A 16,999-nucleotide genomic window follows, 5' to 3' on the forward strand; every position below is an offset into this window, starting at 1 on the left:
AGCGCCTGGCCCATGGTGGGCCCTCAGGAAGTGTCAGCTACCAGCACCTTCACTGTCACTGGTTCCGGCAGTGGAGAACAATAGACTGGCCTGTGCCCTCAGGAAGTTCACTATCTAGGGGAGGCAGGCAAGTCAGTGTGCAATGAGTACTGGGGGAGGGGTGGAGAAGGGAGTTGGGTAGTGGGGGTCTTGGCCTCTGCAAGACCTAGGGCAGGGCTCTCCCTAGGCCTTCCAGGCCCTCATTACCACCTGGTCCAAGAAAATCTCAGACCCACGGGCCAGGCCTGCCCTGTCAATCCCCCGTCATACAAGTTCTGGCCACCAGGGGGAAGGCTAAGCAGCCTTTCAGTTCAATTCCCTTCTGCCGCTCAGTCGTGTCGGACTTTGCAACCCCATGGACTGCAGCACGCCAGGCTTCCCTGTCCATCACCAACTCAGGGAGCTAACTCAAACTCATGTCCATTGAGTCAGTGATGCTATCCAACCATCTCATCCTCTGTCCGCCCCTTCTCCTGCCTTCAATCTTTCCCAGCATCAGGGTCTTTTCCAAGGAGTCTGTTCTTTGTATCAGGTGGCCAAAGTATTAGAGCTTCAGCTTCAGCATCAGTCCTTCCAATGAATATTCAGGACTGGTTTCCCTTAGGATGGACTGGTTTAATCTCCTTGCAGTCCAAGAGACTCTCAAGAGCCTTCTCTAACACCACAGTTCAAAAGCATCAATTCTTTGGTGCTCAGCTTTCTTTATAGTCCAACTCTCACATCCATACATGACTACTGGGAAATCCATAGTTTTGACTGGACAGACCTTTGTTGGCAAAGTAATGTCTCTGCTTTTTAATATGCTGTCTGGGTTGGTCACAGTTTTTCTTCCAAGGAGCAAGCGTCTTAATTTCATGGCTGTAGTCACCATCTGCAGTGATTTTGGAGCCCAAGAAAATAAAGTCTCACTATTTCCATTGTTTTCCCATCTATTTGCCATGAAGTGATGGGACCAGATGCCATGATCTTAGGTTTTTGAATGTTGAGTTTTAAGCCAGCTTTTAAACTCTCCTCTTTCACTTTCATCAAGAGGCTCTTTAGTTCTTCTTTGCTTTCTGCCATAAGGGTGGTGTCATCTGTATATCTGAGTTTATTGATATTTCTCCTGGAAATCTTGATTCCAGCTTGTGCTTCATCCAGCCTGGCATGTCACATGATGTACTCTGAATATAAGTTAAATAGGCAGGGTGACAATATACAGCCTTGACGTACTTCTTTCTCAATTTGGAACCAGTCTGTTGTTCCATGTCTGGTTCTAACTATTGCTTCTTGACCTGCATACAGGTGTCTCAGGAGGCATGTCAGGTGGTCTGGTAGTCCCATGTCTTGAAGAATTTTCCACCGTTTATTGTGATCTACACAGTCAAAGGCTTTGGCGTAATCAATAAAGCAGAAGCTTTTCTGGAATTCTCTTGCCTTTTCTGTGATCTAACAGATGTTGGCAATTTGATCTCTGGTTCCTCTGCCTTTTCTAAATCCAGCTTGAACATCTGGAAGTGTATGGTTCACATACTGTTGAAGCCTGGCTTGGAGAATTTTGAGCATTACTTTGCTAGCATGTGAGATGAGTGCAACTGTGCAGTAGTTTGAACATTCTTTGGCCCTGCCCTTCTTTGAAATGAAAACTGACTTTTTCCAGTCCTGTGGCCACTGTTGAGTTTTCCAGATTTGCTGGCATATTGAGTGCAGCACTTTTGCAGCATCATCTTTTAGGATTTGAAATAGCTCAGCTGGAATTCCATCCCCTCCACTAGCTTTGTTTGTAGTGATGCTTCCTAAGGCCCATTTGACTTTGCATTCCAGGATGTCTGGCTCCAGGTGAGTGATCACACTATCATGGTTATGTGGGTCATGAAGATCTTTTTTGTATAGTTCTTCTGTGTATTCTTGCCACCTCTTCTTAATATCTTGTGCTTCTGTTAGGTCCATACCATTTCTGTCCTTTATTGTGTCCATCTTTGCATGAAGTGTTCCCTTGGTATCTCTAATTTTCTTGAGCGTTAAGAAAATCAAGTCCCCTTTAGGGGGACTGAGTTGGGCACTGCCTGGGTGCCGGGTGCTGCTGGGCCACCAGCAGAATGAAGATGAGTGATCCATATAGCTCTGGCTTTCCCTGAAGCCCTTCCTGACTAGAGAAGCCAGCTACTGGCATGGATGGCACATCTTAGGGGTCTCTTGAATATTCCATGTGACTAGACCTGTGGAGACCTCTGCATACTGCCCCAGACCTGGCCAACGCAAAGCAGGATGAAGAAACCAAATATATAGGAGCTTAGGTCCTTAGGCCCCCCGGCCTATAGCAGGCATTCAAGAAATGCTCACTATTTTGAAAGTTATTATTATGAATGATATTGGATTTTTAGAGGAATTCTCCTTCACTAGTTGTGCTTTTGCATATCTTGGGTTTCACTGTAGGGTTTTATTTGGAAAAGGGTGATGCTGCCAGAAAGTGTGCCTCTCCACGGCACAGGGAAGCCCCAGAGGGCTAGCCCTGTCTTCCCCGCTCTGCCTGCCATCCGTGCAGGCCTGCCTGTGATGGGTGCCAGGCCCCGCCCTGGGAAATGGCTTCTTAGCCAGGTGGGATACGAACCCCTCTGAGAATTTGAGGACAGTTAGGAAGCTTCTCCTCAGAAGTCAGCATGCTCCCAAAATTCAGTTCCGATTTCATGGGGGGTTTGTGACCTTAGGTTAGGTTCCTGGTGTGCTGGCTTCCCCTTAAGAGTGACCACAGCTAGGAAGTGGGGTCACTGACTCCTGTCCACGCGTGGGCTGGATGTGTTACACACGTTAATTTATTTATTTCTCATGAGAAATCTGTGTGATCCCACCCTCATTTTATAGATGAGAAAACTGAGTCTCAGAAAGGGTAACGGCCTTACCCAAAGTCACAGAGCAAGATTTAATGAATAGCTTCTGTTCTTCCCTTTGCACAGAAGGCCTGTGAGTCCTCTCTCTGCCCCCTTGTGAGGGGATGAATGAATGAACGAGTGAGTGAGTGAATGAATGGTCTAGTCATGGTCTCTGGACCGGGGCTGTAGGTGGGTTCAGCTAAGGGGAACAGGAGCAGGGTCAGTGGTGGTGTCAGGGGGTTGGGCCCTGATCCCACCCCCGACACACAGCACCCCACAGCGGATGTCAGGTTCCCCCTCCTGCATGCTGGGCTGCCCTGGACCCTCAGACTCTCCCGGTGAGCTCTCCTCAGGCCACAGGCCCATCTCAGAAGGCGAAGGGTCACTGTGGCCAAGTACTGAGGCATTTGGCCCGAGAAGGGGACATTCTGGACCAACAGCCACTCTAAAGAAGCTACCTTGGGACCTCCCTGCTGGTCCAGTGGTCAAAAATCTGCCTGCCAACGCAGGGGACCCAGGTTTGATCCCTGAACCAGGAAAGTCCCACATGCTACAGAGTAACTAAGCCCGCATGCCTAGAGCCTGTGCTCTGAAACGAGAGAAGCCACCACAATGAGAGGCCTGCTCACTGCGACTAGAAAGTAGCCCCCGACTCACCGCAACCAGGGAAAGCCCGTGTGCAGCAACGAAGACCCAGCACTACCAAAAGCAAATAAACAAACCTTAAAAAAAAAAAAAAAGAAACCACCTTGGATGCAAGTGACTACCTGCTCTAGCTCAAGCTAGAAGCAAGTGTGAGGAGGAGGTCAAAGTGTTGACAAGCTGGATGGAGAGCATTTTGCATCACTTGTGGGCACAGCCCAGGGTGAGGCAGGGCCTGTCTGAGGGGACTCGCAGCCCCCTGGGCCTGAACTCTTCCTCTGCCTCTGTCACCACAGCTGACCAAGTGCCCACTGCGGCCTGGCACTGATTCCTTGGGAACGAGGTGACCCGGCAACATGGCGGCAGCGGGACTCCTCTCTAGGAGTCTTAGTGCCGTGAATTATTAAGACACAGGAGGAAGACTGCGGCTCACCTGTTTCCCACGCCATCATAAACCCAGTGAGTGGAGCCGAGGCCCTCATAGGCCGACGCCCAGTAATACAGACATGAGTTCAGATGTAAGCTGTAGAGCAGGTAGGCTGTGGTCCTGATAACCCTGCAGAAGAAGGAAGGCACGAACGCAGCAGTCGAAAAGGTGGCGATGATATCTCAGCCCAGGGGTGGGGACTGCAGGGAACAAGCTAGTCCTCACCCTCCCCAGCACCCTCAGAGATCCCCGTATCGGAGCCGCAAGGCCCTGCCCAGCTGCCTGGTGCGACAGACACTTGGCCCATGGGAACCGGTGGCTATACTACGGGGCCTACTGGCTGCTCTGCTGAGACTTTGCTGGCTAGGAATGGTGATGCTCCAACAGAAAGTTGTCAAGACTGGGTCCCAGAATTGGCACAGAGCTACATGTGCAGACAATTCTGGGGAAGTGGAGAAGCTGAGGAGGGAATGCGTGGGGCGGGGGCGGGGGGCAAAGAAAGGACATGCATGCAGAGAAGCGCTGCCCCTGAGAGATATCAAGAGGAGCCCTGTCCCCCAGCGTGGCCTGGCTTGTCCTGTATTCCAAGCCTGGGCATCTGCAAGATGGCCCACTGTGTCCCTACAGCCCACCACCCATGTTTGAGTGTTTGGGGGTCAGTTTCCTGAGCTGAAACCAAATCGAGGCCCAGCTCCCTGGATATGCAGGGGAGCCACACACGTCAGCCTGCATGTGCCCTCCTCACAATTGGGGGAAACGGGACATTCCTGGATCTTTAAAAAACAAACATCCCTTCAAAAAAGGATGAGGAAGAGGCCTGGCTTCCGGCAGGTGGTAGTGGCTAGGGGGCCTGGGAGCCGGGGGATGCTGAAAGGGGAAGGGATGGGGTAGAGAATGTCTTGCTCTGTTCTTACTGCAAATATCCTGGGACATGTGTGTGCACGTGTCGGGGATCTCACCTGTAAACGTAGGCTTTGCTGAGGATGGATTCCAGGCGGTTGTTAAACTCAAAGAAGGCCATATACTGGGAGGGAGAGCAAGGCATCAGGGGTGGCCCACTGCCCTCCCCTCCCCACCCACTCCCCACAGCTTCCAGGACCGAGGGTTCTCTCTGCAGCCCCCCAGTGGGAGGGGGAGCCAGGATGGATCTGAACGTGTGGCCGGACTCCTACGTCACCCTAAGTTGTTGCTAGTACTAATAACCCTCACCTCATGGAATTGAGGAGGCAGCACTTGTAAAGCCTCCAGAACAATATCTAACACACAGCACAGCTAAGAAGCACTAACAATCGTAAGGAATTTCCCATCATTCCTTGCAGCCACCCTTTCCTGATGCCTCACCAGTGCTGCTTAGACCAGGCATCAAGATGTTGGTGCCAGTACAGAGCACCAGAGGAGCTGGAGGCCTTGGATGGGGAAGTCCACTCGTCTTACCTTCAAACAGCGGGGCAAGCGCAGGAGGGGATTCACACCGAATTTCAAGTAGAGTAAGTCCAAGGGCAAGAGGCAGAGCATGTCCATCTGAAATGCCAGCAGGACACCACAGTGTATACAACAGCGTGTAACTCCCAGGGTTGTGGGATGGGGTGAGTGGTGGGGTTCTCCACCTTCAATGGAAAGGCGAGGTCAGGATGCCCATGGAGGGGCTAAAACTACGGCAGCAGGTATCCTACCAACAAGCTCCAGCCTGTGCTGGTCCTGTGGGGGAAGCCACATCACACTGGCCTCAAAACACCCAGGCCCCCAGAGACACAGCCTCCTGAGACCCCTGGCACACACCTTAAAGCGCTGAGATTTCACGTAATTGTTGCGCATCTCCTTTTTGTCCGTCTGGAATAAAATGGAATAATGACTGTGAAATGGCCTGAGAGCTTCCCCCTGACCCCATCAGAGCAGTGATGCAAATTCCCACCCAACCTCGACCTTCCTATCCAAGTAACAGCCCCATGGGTGCAGAGCTATTGAATGGACCAGCGAAGCCTGGTGAAAGCCTACAGATGGGGAGATCGAGCTCCCCAAGATGGAGTGGGGGTGTGTCATTCAAGGTCACTCAGCTTGATTCCAGCTTCTTAGATGGAAAGCAGGGACACTGACCTTACTCTCTGAGTACGTTAGCCTCACCTGGATCATTTGCAACCTTATTCACTGCTCTGATCAGACCAGGAAGGAGATTGCCCAGGGAATTCTTCCTGTGAATTATTTTAGCAGCTCAACTTCAACTTTGCACACAGAGGAGACCCAGCTCCACCTGCATGGAATTTTGAAAAATGACCTACATAGGGAGATGGGGAGTTTGCCACATCCCAGTCAGGATTTTGGTTTCCTCCCCAGAAAGTGCACCAGAACATGGACTCCCCAACTGGTCTGAGGAGTGTGCTTTTTGCAGGAACCCCCCCCCCAACTCAGGAAATGTCAATTGTCAGCAGTTACCTGTGCTGAGCACTCTGCATACATCACCTCCATGGAGCCTCACAGCAATGGTAAGAGGTGAGAACAATTACTATCCCCATTTTAAAGATGAGAAAACTGAGGCTCTGAGAGGTGACACAGTTAGTTCTCATACAGCCAAGATTTGAACCAGGTCTGCCTACTCTAAAGACCATTCTCTGGACTACTTCTTCAACTCTATCAGGTGGTCCAGGGACCATTTTACCCACACATGAAGATGTGTGTAATTCGAATGTATCAAAGATGTGTGAAACAAACAACCATGCTGTTGAATAGGCACGAGTGGATGTCCTGAGATTTCCCTGTTCATTTAGCTTCTTGTCCATCCCAGCATCAGGGGCTCTGGCGGCAGGGTCTGCCCCCAGCCACCCCCTGACCCGGCTGTGACTCACAATGATGTCCCCGCCTCTGACAAACTGCAGGCGCATCTGGAACACGGTGATGTCCAGGAGGTAGATGAGGTCACACAGGTAATCCATCAGCAGCCAGAGGTGGATGTTGTCCGGTGTCTGATAGGGGAAGGCCCAGCGCACGGGAATCAGCCAGCAGTTCCAGTTCCAGGCCAGCACCACGAAGAACAGCCACAAGATGTACATCAGGTCTGCAGGGGTCGGGGAGGGAAGGTGCTAGAACCTCAGCCGGAGAAGGGCCCCTCATCTCGCTGTGTGATTGGGATGGGGCTTTCTTATTTCCACTTATCAATCTGGACTTTCTTACCAGCTCTTAATGTGGCCCTTCTTGAGGGAAAGTCAAAGTGTTAATCATTCAGTCGTGTCCAACTCTTTACGACCCCGTGGACTACTATAGGCTACCAGGCTCCTCTGTCCATGGGATTCTCCAGACAAGAATACTGGAGTAGGTTGCCATTCCCTTCTCCAGGGGACCTTCCCAAACCAGGGATCGAACCTGGGTCTCCTGCATTGCAGGCGGTTTCTTTACAGACTGAGCCACCAGGGAAGCCTGGTTGGGGGGAGCATAAAAAACAATCTTTGATATAAAAATAAATCACAGCTAGGCCCTAACAAACGGAATACTCTCAGTAGGGGATGTGAGGTCATTATCAGTTCATAGACAGCTAACAGAAAACACTTTTGATCCACTCTGGTTGAATTTTTTCCAAAAATGTATTTCCTGCTTTCCTAAATACACAATAGTGAACAATGCATAGAAGATGGACAGATGGATACATGGACAGGTGTATGGAAGGATGGATACTGTAGGTCACGTGGGCATTTTATTATTTATTTATTTACTTTTATTTTTCGGCCACATCCAGCAGTTTGTGGGATCTTAGTTCCCTGAACAGGGATCGAACTAGTGCCCCCTGCAGTGAATGTGCAGAGTCCTAACCATCGGACTGGAAGGGAATTCCCCCCAACCTGGGCATTTTAAAGGACCCGTGGACACCAGGGTTGGAGTCCTGCCCCTCAGTGACTTCTTGTATGACCCTGGGAAAGTCCCTCTCTGGTCCCTGCTCTGTCCTCCTCAGAGAAGTCACAGAAGTCAGATTTAAAAAAGAAAAGAAAAGGCAGGGAAACCCTTTGTAAAGTGCTGTGCACATATGAAGGTTTGTTATTCCTGAAGAATATAAAATGAGCTAAAAGGCAAGTGAGAGGCACTTCACTTGAGATGTTGGAAGAATTTTTCCCCTCCTCTGCTCAGAGCAGCAGATCTGGGAAAGCAGCCAGTAAGGGCAGAGTAGAAAAAAGACTTGGCCAAGAGTCAGGAGTCCTGAGTCTGCCGCTGACTAGTTGCGTCTTTAGGCCAGTTAACTCCTCTGTGCCTTAGTTTCCTTGCCTGTTAAGACGGGTGCCCTAGTCCTCCTTCCTAGTCCAGGGACTTCAGTTTGTTTGGGCCCCTCTCTGTCCCCGCCCCGCCCCGCCCCCTTCCATGACGTGTGGCCACGCCCACTGCCCTCCCAGGACTCACTGGTCAGCGGGTCGATGCTCTGGGGAAACTGGTACTTCTTCCAGGGGCGGCGTTTGAACTTGCAGCAGAGCATCTCACAGTAGTGTTCCTCTTCCACCTGCCCCGCTTCAGCTGGCTTCACTTCTGGGGCCGGCTCTGGGGCTTTTTTGGCTGGGGCTGTGGGATGACACTGGTGACCCTCTGACCTAGCCCCGGGGCTCAGGCTGAGGATGCAAAGACAAAGCACCCGACTGCAGATGCTGGAGCTGGAGCTGAGGGGATCCTAACAGCTCTCCACAACCAGCCACAAGCTCTGCGTGTTCTCCTGCAGCAAACCCCACATATCCTCTTAAATGGCAGCCTGAGCACCTGCTCTGAAACGCTTACCTACTACCAATAGGGGACCACTGCTCAGGAGCTGCCTAAAATGGGGTGTTTCTGGGAAAGTTGGGTGTTCAATTGCATGTCTGCTTGTGTGTCAATGCTTGTTTGGACACCCTGGTTCTCTTTGGAGGTGGGGGACATTGGTACCCAGAACTCCCACCCCCAGGAATCAGGAAAACATTGCCCTATGTTTTTCAGCACAGGAATCTTCGTCTCTAAAACAAGATACTGAATGGGATCATAGCCTTCCTCTGCATCTGTGGAGATGTTTGTTGGTGAACTAGAGATTGGCTCTCAAAGGTTCAATATGGCTATGTTTCTAGCTTTAGGATTATGAAGTCAGGCTCTGCTAGGTTCATTGTCGGTATTTTGAGTTCAAAGACACAAGCCTCCTTTGGAAAAACCTAGAAAACCTCCCTGGCAAGAGAGCGTGGTTCTTATTTCCTCCTGGTACTCTGAAAGAAAACTTCCACATAAATATTGTAACCAAGGCCTTTGAAAACGAAGACTGTGTGGTTCCAGAGTGGGTTATGGATACCATCTGAGTGTTAGACCGTGACATACGCCCCAGGGTGGACCACCTACCTGCCTGCAAGCAGGAAAGGGGCAGAAGGTCAACCAGGGAACTTGCCCTCTGGGAGACAGAGCTAAGTACAACTGGATCATCAGCCAGAACTCTGACCTTCTTTCCACCCCTGGACACGTAGCTAAAACTGTATACAAAGGATCTCGAATTCCAGAGAGTGGAGATCTGCGCTTCTCTCAAGCACCCCCACCATTTTCTTGGGGCTATCCTCCCTATGAGTTGAAAGAGGGCTCCAGGGGCCCCACCACACCCTGGGTCCAGTGGACCATCACCAGCTCTGGACTCACAGGGCTTGGGGCTCTCCTCATCGGAGGTGACATCAGGGTCGATGAGCTTCTCCTTCACCTTCTCCGTCCGCTCCTTGAAGAGCTTCACCAGCTCCTGGAGCCGGTCATTGATGATGGCACTGTTCTGGCTGGCTGTCGAGGTTGCACGGTCCTGGTCACTGTGGAAACAGCACCCAGAGCTGAGCGGACTGTGTGGGGAGGGACCCCTGCGCCCCCAGGCAAGGGCAGAATCTGTATCCCACCTGGCTGGAGGGGGTCAATCCTGCCCCAGTCTCCCTCTGGACATCAAAACATCAAACCCACCTTAATATCTCCTGGGAGGAAATTCAGCCTGGGAATTGCACCGGGATACCCAGCTTTTTAGGAAATGTACCATGCAGGCTCTGATTCAGATGGGCAATTCTGAAAAACTCTGGATTCCACTAGTAATTTAGGGGGCAACTCTTGGAACTCAGTTCAGGGCCGTTAGACTCAGTTTGGGGTTCACATGACATACAGGACTGATCAGAGAGGGGACAGCGGCTACTTTTTGAGGTTTAGGAAATAGCTGATTTTAAAAACAGTGCAGGAAATTCCCTGGCGGTCCTGAGGTTAGGACTCTGAGCTCTCATTGCCAAGGTCATGGGTTTGATCCCTGGTCAGGGAACTAAGATCCCACAAGCCATGCAGCATGGGCAAAATAAATTAATTAATTAGTTTAATTCAATTAAAATTAAAAAAAACATTACAGATACATTACAAATCCTTTTAATTTATAGGAATTTAAAATGTATGAACTTGCATCAAGAGAGACAGACATAGACAGACAGAATGAATGAGAATCTGCCTGACAGTCCCCTCAGCCTGGGTCCAGAGCTCTGGGTGAGTTGAGATGGGTGGCTGTGTGAATCAGCCTAGTTCCCTGTTCTTTGCTGAGTGGCCTGTGATCCTCTCGCTGAGCTGAGGATGATACTGGTGTTTACAGATCTATTGTTTTTTTCATACACTGAGGCACTGAAACTCAAGCCAGCTACTCTTCATGTGCTCAGCTGAGCTGGAGACAAGCAGTGTGGGGTCATAATGAGAGACGGCACCAGGGGTGGAGGAGACAGGAACTGCTCACCCACTTTGGGAAGCAGTCGCCACCCAGCCAGGGACCCCGTTGCCCACGTGTGGCCATGTCAGCTCTCTTCTGCGCACAAGCCTTGTGCAACTGCAGGCCTCCTTATGGAGAGCAGCCTGGCACTCTCCCTTTCCAGTCTGACCAGTGAGATCTTGAAAGCCGCAGAAAGATGGCAGAGCCACTGCTGGCTGGGTCCTTAAATGACTGCAGAGAGCAGAGTCTGCCACTGACCTGAAACACGCACCTGATGGCATGACTGACATGAGCCATCTTGTTCCTTATGCGCTGAAACACTGAGGTCTATTTGCTATAGCATCTTAACCTACTGAGGGAATACCTAGGGCTCCATGCTGACCACCTTAAGAGCTTTTCTCCCAAGGGAATTTTTATTATTCCACAGGATTTCTGCCTTATCTTCTGATATGAACCCTAACCCCGCCCTGATCCTATTGCATAAGATGAGACTCCCACTGTACACTAAAAACAATCACTGGATGATACATGAGGTTTGGGGTTTTTTCCTGCTTCTCTGGCTTTTCTGAACTTTCCGCAATACTGCTAAGCATAAACTCCGTAAAGTTACAGGCAGAAAAAAAAAAGACTGGAAGGAAAGGCCGTGGTCTCCTGAGGTCACTCCAGGAGCATGGCTGGGGAGGAGGTGAGACGCCCAGGCCAGAGCCCAGGGCTGGGGGATTCGTTATCACTAGCCTACGTAGACCCTTCAGGAAAACATCTCCCACTGGCCCAGCCCTTGAGACAGGCAGATATCAGAGACACAGGCCCTGATGCCCTCAGAGTGGCCTTTAAACATTGTTCCATGGACCAGCTGCATTGGAATCACCTGAGGAGCTTATAAACACTTGGCTTCCCCAGGTCCACTCTCTGTGGCTCGGGACACAGGAGGCCCAGAGCCCCGGCCCATTCTGCAGACCAGATTTTGCACAACTGCTGGGCTAGCCAGAAGCAGCCAGGGCAGGGGACCCAGCCCTCCCTTACTGCTTGGAAACCACTGGCACAGTCTACCTTCAGGCAGAGTGTTCTAAAAACATCCATGCTCTCCCCAGCTCACCTCCCTTTGCTTGCCCATCCCCACCCAGACTTCTGACTCCATGAGACCCCAGAGGCGGCCCCCACTTACTCAGTGCCCTGTGGGCTGGTGGGGTCCGACCAGGCGACCACGGGGGATGCAGCCGGTGACAGCATCTTGAGCTCTTCAGCCTCATCATCTTGGGAAGGCAGCCTCTTCCTGCAAGAACACAGACATGGAAAGGGACTTCAGGGAGGCAGGAGCCACAAGCGGGGAGCCAACTTGGGGCCCTGCAGATCACCCAGAGCAAATCCTGGGTGGGAGGTGGGGGCAGAGGATGGTGCTGCCCGAGGGTCCTCGCTTGCCTGCAGGGAAACAAAAAGGGAGAAGAGGGGACACAGCTGGCCTCTGGACCTTAGTCTCTGCATCCATTCAGCGGCCTCACGTAAAAGTAACAGCACTGACTCAGCATCAGGCAAACCCAAGTTTGCTCCCCAGCCCTGCTTCTTCCCAACGTGTGACCTTGGCAAGTTAACTTAAACTCTCTGAGCTGCCTCAGCTTTCCCCTCTGTAAAATGGGACTGTGTATGCTGTGCTTAGTTGCTCAGTCATGTCCGCCTCTTTGTGACCCCATGGACTACTGTAGCCCATCAGGCACCTCTGTCCATGGGGATTCTCCAGCAAGAATATGAAAGTGGGTTGCCATGCCCTCCTCCAGGGGATCTTCCCGACCCAGGGATCAAACCCAGGTCTCCCTCATTGCAGGTGTATTCTTTACCAGCTGAGCTACCAGGGAAGCCCAAAATGGGACTAAATCTAACCAGCTCAATGAGGTGCTTATCACTCAGTCAGGTCTCATTTTAAACATCCTTCTCCCCCCACCTCCCAGTCTGGCGGCACAGAGCTCCCCAGCCCACCCCCACCTCTTTCTCCACCACACCACCCTTCCAGCCTCCAATAAGGTGTGGGGGCTCCCATTCCATCCTGTTAACTCTCCTAGAAGCTCAGATTCCCTCCCTTAACAGATGTGCCCCTGGTTGGAAAAACTGACACCCACAGGCCATGGAGTCTGGTCTCCTACACGTGGTGTGACCTGGGACAAGCCCCATCCCCTCCTGAAGCTCCCTCTTCCCTATCTGAAGGATGAAGACTAAACTATCCTGCGTCCCCACCATTCAGTCCAAGTCCACCAGTGTTGATTTTGGAACCACTGGTGTCTTGGCTGATGGTGTCTAGATCTGAACACATGTGGTACTTCTACCATCCCCCACCACCGTGACTCAGGATTCCACCATTAGGGCTTCTAGAGGGATACAGTCAGAGGGATGTGCAGCATTTGCTTTATTCCAGAAGCTCTGGAACGACCCTACTATCTTCTGTCAACTCAACTAAAATGGCAAGACTCAGGCATTCGCCTCTTTTACACACTAATTAAAAGGAGGCCTGCAGGGCACTTCCCTGGTGGCCCAGTGGCTAAAACTCTGCACTCCCAATGCAGGGGACCGGGCTCGACCCCTGGTCAGGGCGCTACATCCCACATGCCACAGCTAAGACCTGGCATAGTCAAATAGCCATCAGGGAAAAGACCCTGATGCTGGGAAAGATTGAAGGTGGGAGGAAAAGGGGACAACAGCAGATGAGATGGTTGGATGGCATCACTGACTCAATGGACATGAGGTTGAGCAAGCTCCGGGAGTTGGTGATGGACAGGGAAGCCTGGCCTGCTGCAGTCCATGGGGCTGCAAAGAGTTGGACACGACTGAGCAACTGAACTGACTGGTAGCCAAATAAATATATAAATACTGAAAAAAAGGATGCCTGCACACAAGAAGACTGGGGCAGAAATCTCACAACTAGGACTTAAACTCAGCCCTCCTGCCCTCATCCCAGTGCCTTCCGAGGATCTGGAGAGAGTCCAGAAAGTGGAAGTAAGTCAGAAGCTCTGTTCCCCCAGCACTGCCCAGTGCTTGGCCCTGTGCTAAGCACTTCACTTACAGGAGTTTGTTGAATTTTCACATGCCTAAGGTACAGGGAATGTTTCATCCCCATCTTATCATGGAGAGATGAAGGCCTAGGAAGATCAAATGACTTGCTTTAAGCCTCACATCTGGTAAGTGGTGACCTGGGATTCACTCCAAACCACAGCTCTGAGCTGTGAGAAGGGCCTTGCCCACATGCCCCCCTCTACCCCTCTGTTTGGGTGGCTTCTCTGCTCCCATCAATTGCCCTGTGTTCATTCCATCCCTGACCACAGACAGCCCCACTGGTCTCTCATGTCAGGCATCAGAATTCCTTCTTGGGGGCAAGCTCAGGCTGAGGCTTCTCCAGTTTCTCACAGTCATGTTCTGCTTAGCAACTCCCTGGAGGAGTCTTGTGTGATTACTTGTTCACTATCTCCGTCGCACTAGAATATCAGCTCTATTAGGACAGGCTTTTCCCTGATGTGTCTACAGCACCTAGAGCAGAGGCTGGCACATAAAGATGTTCAAAAAATGTTTGCAAATGAATGATAACCAGAGGAGCCTCACAGACCTAGCTCATAAGCAAAAGGTAGGAGCTTGGATTCTAGCCACATGTGACCCTACTCCCCTCATTGCTGCTCCCCGGTATCCATCTTTAATCCAACCTGTACAGTTTCTCCACCCTAATAAAGGGAATAGAGGGAGGTAGACAAGATGTCCACAGTCATGGTAGTGCCTTGTCTTCTGCTATCTGTACTCTGTATATGATTCAATGAATTAGCCATAAGGACTGATGTGTCTGTGAGCTGTGTTCTGAGGCCAGGTGAGATTATGCCTCTCTTCTCCACATTAAAATCTGGGAACCTCTGTTGACGACATCCAGCCATTTCTATCCCAGCAGGCGCCTGACTTCAGCTAAGAAATTACTCAAGAGCTAATGGATGAGAGCAAGAATTAATCAAGAAAAAAGAACCATCTCTCAATCCAGCCAGCAAAGGGAAGGCACTGGTGGCTCTTCTTTAATAACCACTTTAATAACCACTCTTCTTTAATAACCACTCACAAAGCACAGTACTGCACCTCACAGCCTGCCTATAGCTCTATACAGGAACGCTCTCAGCTACCTGGCTCAGGTTGTCCAAAACCACCTCTAACCATGCAGCAACTAACTTATCTCAAGAAGCACAAGTGTGTGCAACCCTGAGCAGGAATTTCACTTTCGAGAAAGGAGCCCAAGGACGAAGGCAGAGGACCAAAGAGATATCCATAGCACCTTTGTGTTCAGTATTTAACAGGCAAGGACTGTTACGTCTGTTCTGACATGTGGAGCTGGAAGATGTCAACACAGCATCATAGCGACAGTCTAGCAGTATGGAAAGGGGCTCAATAAATACGATGTGGTCTCAGATGAGATGTGATCCAATCCTACCTTCAATTAAAACCACTCAGAAGCCTGGGCCCACAAATAAGGTATGGAAGAGAGGGCAGAAAAATAAAACCACAACCTAACCTAGCGTGGTGGGATGAGGGATGGTTATTGTATCTAGAGTTCTTTGGTATTCCCATTGTAATTGTTAACAATAATATTAGCCCTGTCACATCTATTACCTCCTTCAAACCATACACTCAAGGGTATTCTGGACAGGGCTTCCTCAGAGATCTCTTTCTAGAGCCTGAAACCAGGAATTAGGAGACCTGGAAAGGGGTGGGCCCATGGTCCCAATGCTGACGGCACCTCACTGAGTGACCTTGGGCCAGTTTCTTCCCCTCTCTGGCCCCAGTGTCCTCTTCTACCAAATGCACAGCTGGCACAGTGCTACGAAACACCCAAGAGAAGCATAGATGGTGACCTGAGGCTCCCTGTGGCTGATCCTGGGACCGCAAGGGTGTCGGATTTGGCAGGAGACAGGGGCAGCTGCACGGGAGAGGGTGGGTTCTCCTCCGCGATGAGGGGGCGACTGTCAGCATCAGCGTCTTCCACCTGCACTTCGGGGTGCTCTTCCGTGGCAGGTACTGGGGAGGGGAAGGAGGACACAGCGTCAGAGAGGAGCCAGGTCCCCAGAGCCTTGCTGTGTTCTACGGGGAAGCCAGAGTGTGTGTGTCTGGAGGGGCCCGTGGCAGCCTTGCCTCCACACAGGGCCCACAGGAGAGCTCCATGCAGGGGACACAACGATGCGGTGTCCAGGGCCCTCTGAGGGCCATGCCCCTGGCGGCCATTGACCCAGGAGCCACGGGAGCAGCCGTGACATCACAGGAGCTCCCGGACACAGCCTGGAGCCCAGCCTGGTTTCCCTGGGCCTGGAGAAGCAGCAAGGCCCTGGGGTGGGGGTTGGGGTGGCAGCGCTGAGAAAGGGCTTGGGGAGCCTGCCTGGGGGGTGCTGAGTCCTAGGGTCTGGCCTGGTGCAGTCTGGCTCAGCTGCTTCCTCTCCCAGGGCCTCAGTTTCCCCATCCCAAGGTAGGAATGATGAGGCTTTCCCAGGCCCGTGGGGGCAGCAGACACGGGGGTACAAGACCTCTTTTTTTAAATTTTTTATTAAAGCATAGTTGATTTACAATGTTGTGCCAATCTCTGCTGTACACCAAAGTGACTCAGTTATACACATATATTCTTTCTTTTCACATTCTTTTCCATTATGGTTTATCACAGGATGTTGAATCTAGTTCCCTGTGCTATACTGCAGGACCTTCTTGTTTATCCACCCTATATATAATATTTTATATCCAATCCCGCACTGCCAGTCCTTCCCTCCCCTATCTCCCTCCCCAGTGGCAGCCAGAAATCTGTGTCTCTTTCTGTTTTGAGACAGGTTCATTTGCACCATCTTTTAGATTCCACATATACTGACTGCATATGATATTTGTCTTTCTCTTTCTGACTTACTTCATTTAGTATGATAATCTCTAATTGCATCCATGCTGCTGCAAATGGCATGATTTCATTCTTTTTGTGGCCGAGTAGTATTCCATTTATACATGTACCACATCTTTATTCGTTCGTCTGTCAATGGGCATTTAGTTGTTTTCATGTTTTGACTATTGTAAACAGTGCTGCCATGAACATAGGGGTGATGTATCTTCCGAATTATAGCTTTGTCCAGGTATATGACCAGGAGTGGGATTTCTGGATCATCTGGTAATTCAATTTTTAGTTTTCTGAGGAACCTCCACACTGTTCTCCTCAGTGGCTGTACCAACTTACATTCCTACCAGCGGTGTAGGAGGGTTCCCTTTTCTCCATACCCTCTCCAACATTTGTTATTTGTAGACTTTTTCACGATGGTCATTCTGATCAATGTGAGGTGGTACCTTCTAGTTTGGATTTGCATTTCTCTAATAATC

General features: G+C 50.8%; 1 protein-coding gene across 1 annotated transcript in view; it reads right to left on the reverse strand.

Moving 5' to 3' along the window:
• The window catches only part of CNGB1 (cyclic nucleotide gated channel subunit beta 1), a 66,670-nt gene that overhangs the window by 19,806 nt on the left and 29,865 nt on the right, over positions 1–16,999 (reverse strand). Inside the window, exons 17-25 of the mRNA XM_086349379.1 lie at positions 15,511–15,673; positions 11,811–11,918; positions 9,571–9,728; positions 8,335–8,490; positions 6,798–7,006; positions 5,737–5,787; positions 5,392–5,478; positions 4,917–4,981; positions 3,964–4,086 (exon numbers count right to left, since the gene is read on the reverse strand). Of these exons, the coding sequence (XP_086205505.1) occupies positions 3,964–4,086; positions 4,917–4,981; positions 5,392–5,478; positions 5,737–5,787; positions 6,798–7,006; positions 8,335–8,490; positions 9,571–9,728; positions 11,811–11,918; positions 15,511–15,673 (1,120 nt within the window). The remainder of the gene's footprint in view (positions 1–3,963; positions 4,087–4,916; positions 4,982–5,391; positions 5,479–5,736; positions 5,788–6,797; positions 7,007–8,334; positions 8,491–9,570; positions 9,729–11,810; positions 11,919–15,510; positions 15,674–16,999) is intronic.

This window comes from Bos grunniens, chromosome 18 (assembly GCF_055505025.1).
Source record: "Bos grunniens cultivar Pamir isolate PY7600 chromosome 18, Bosgru_T2T1.0, whole genome shotgun sequence".
Classification (NCBI taxonomy): domain Eukaryota; kingdom Metazoa; phylum Chordata; class Mammalia; order Artiodactyla; family Bovidae; genus Bos; species Bos grunniens.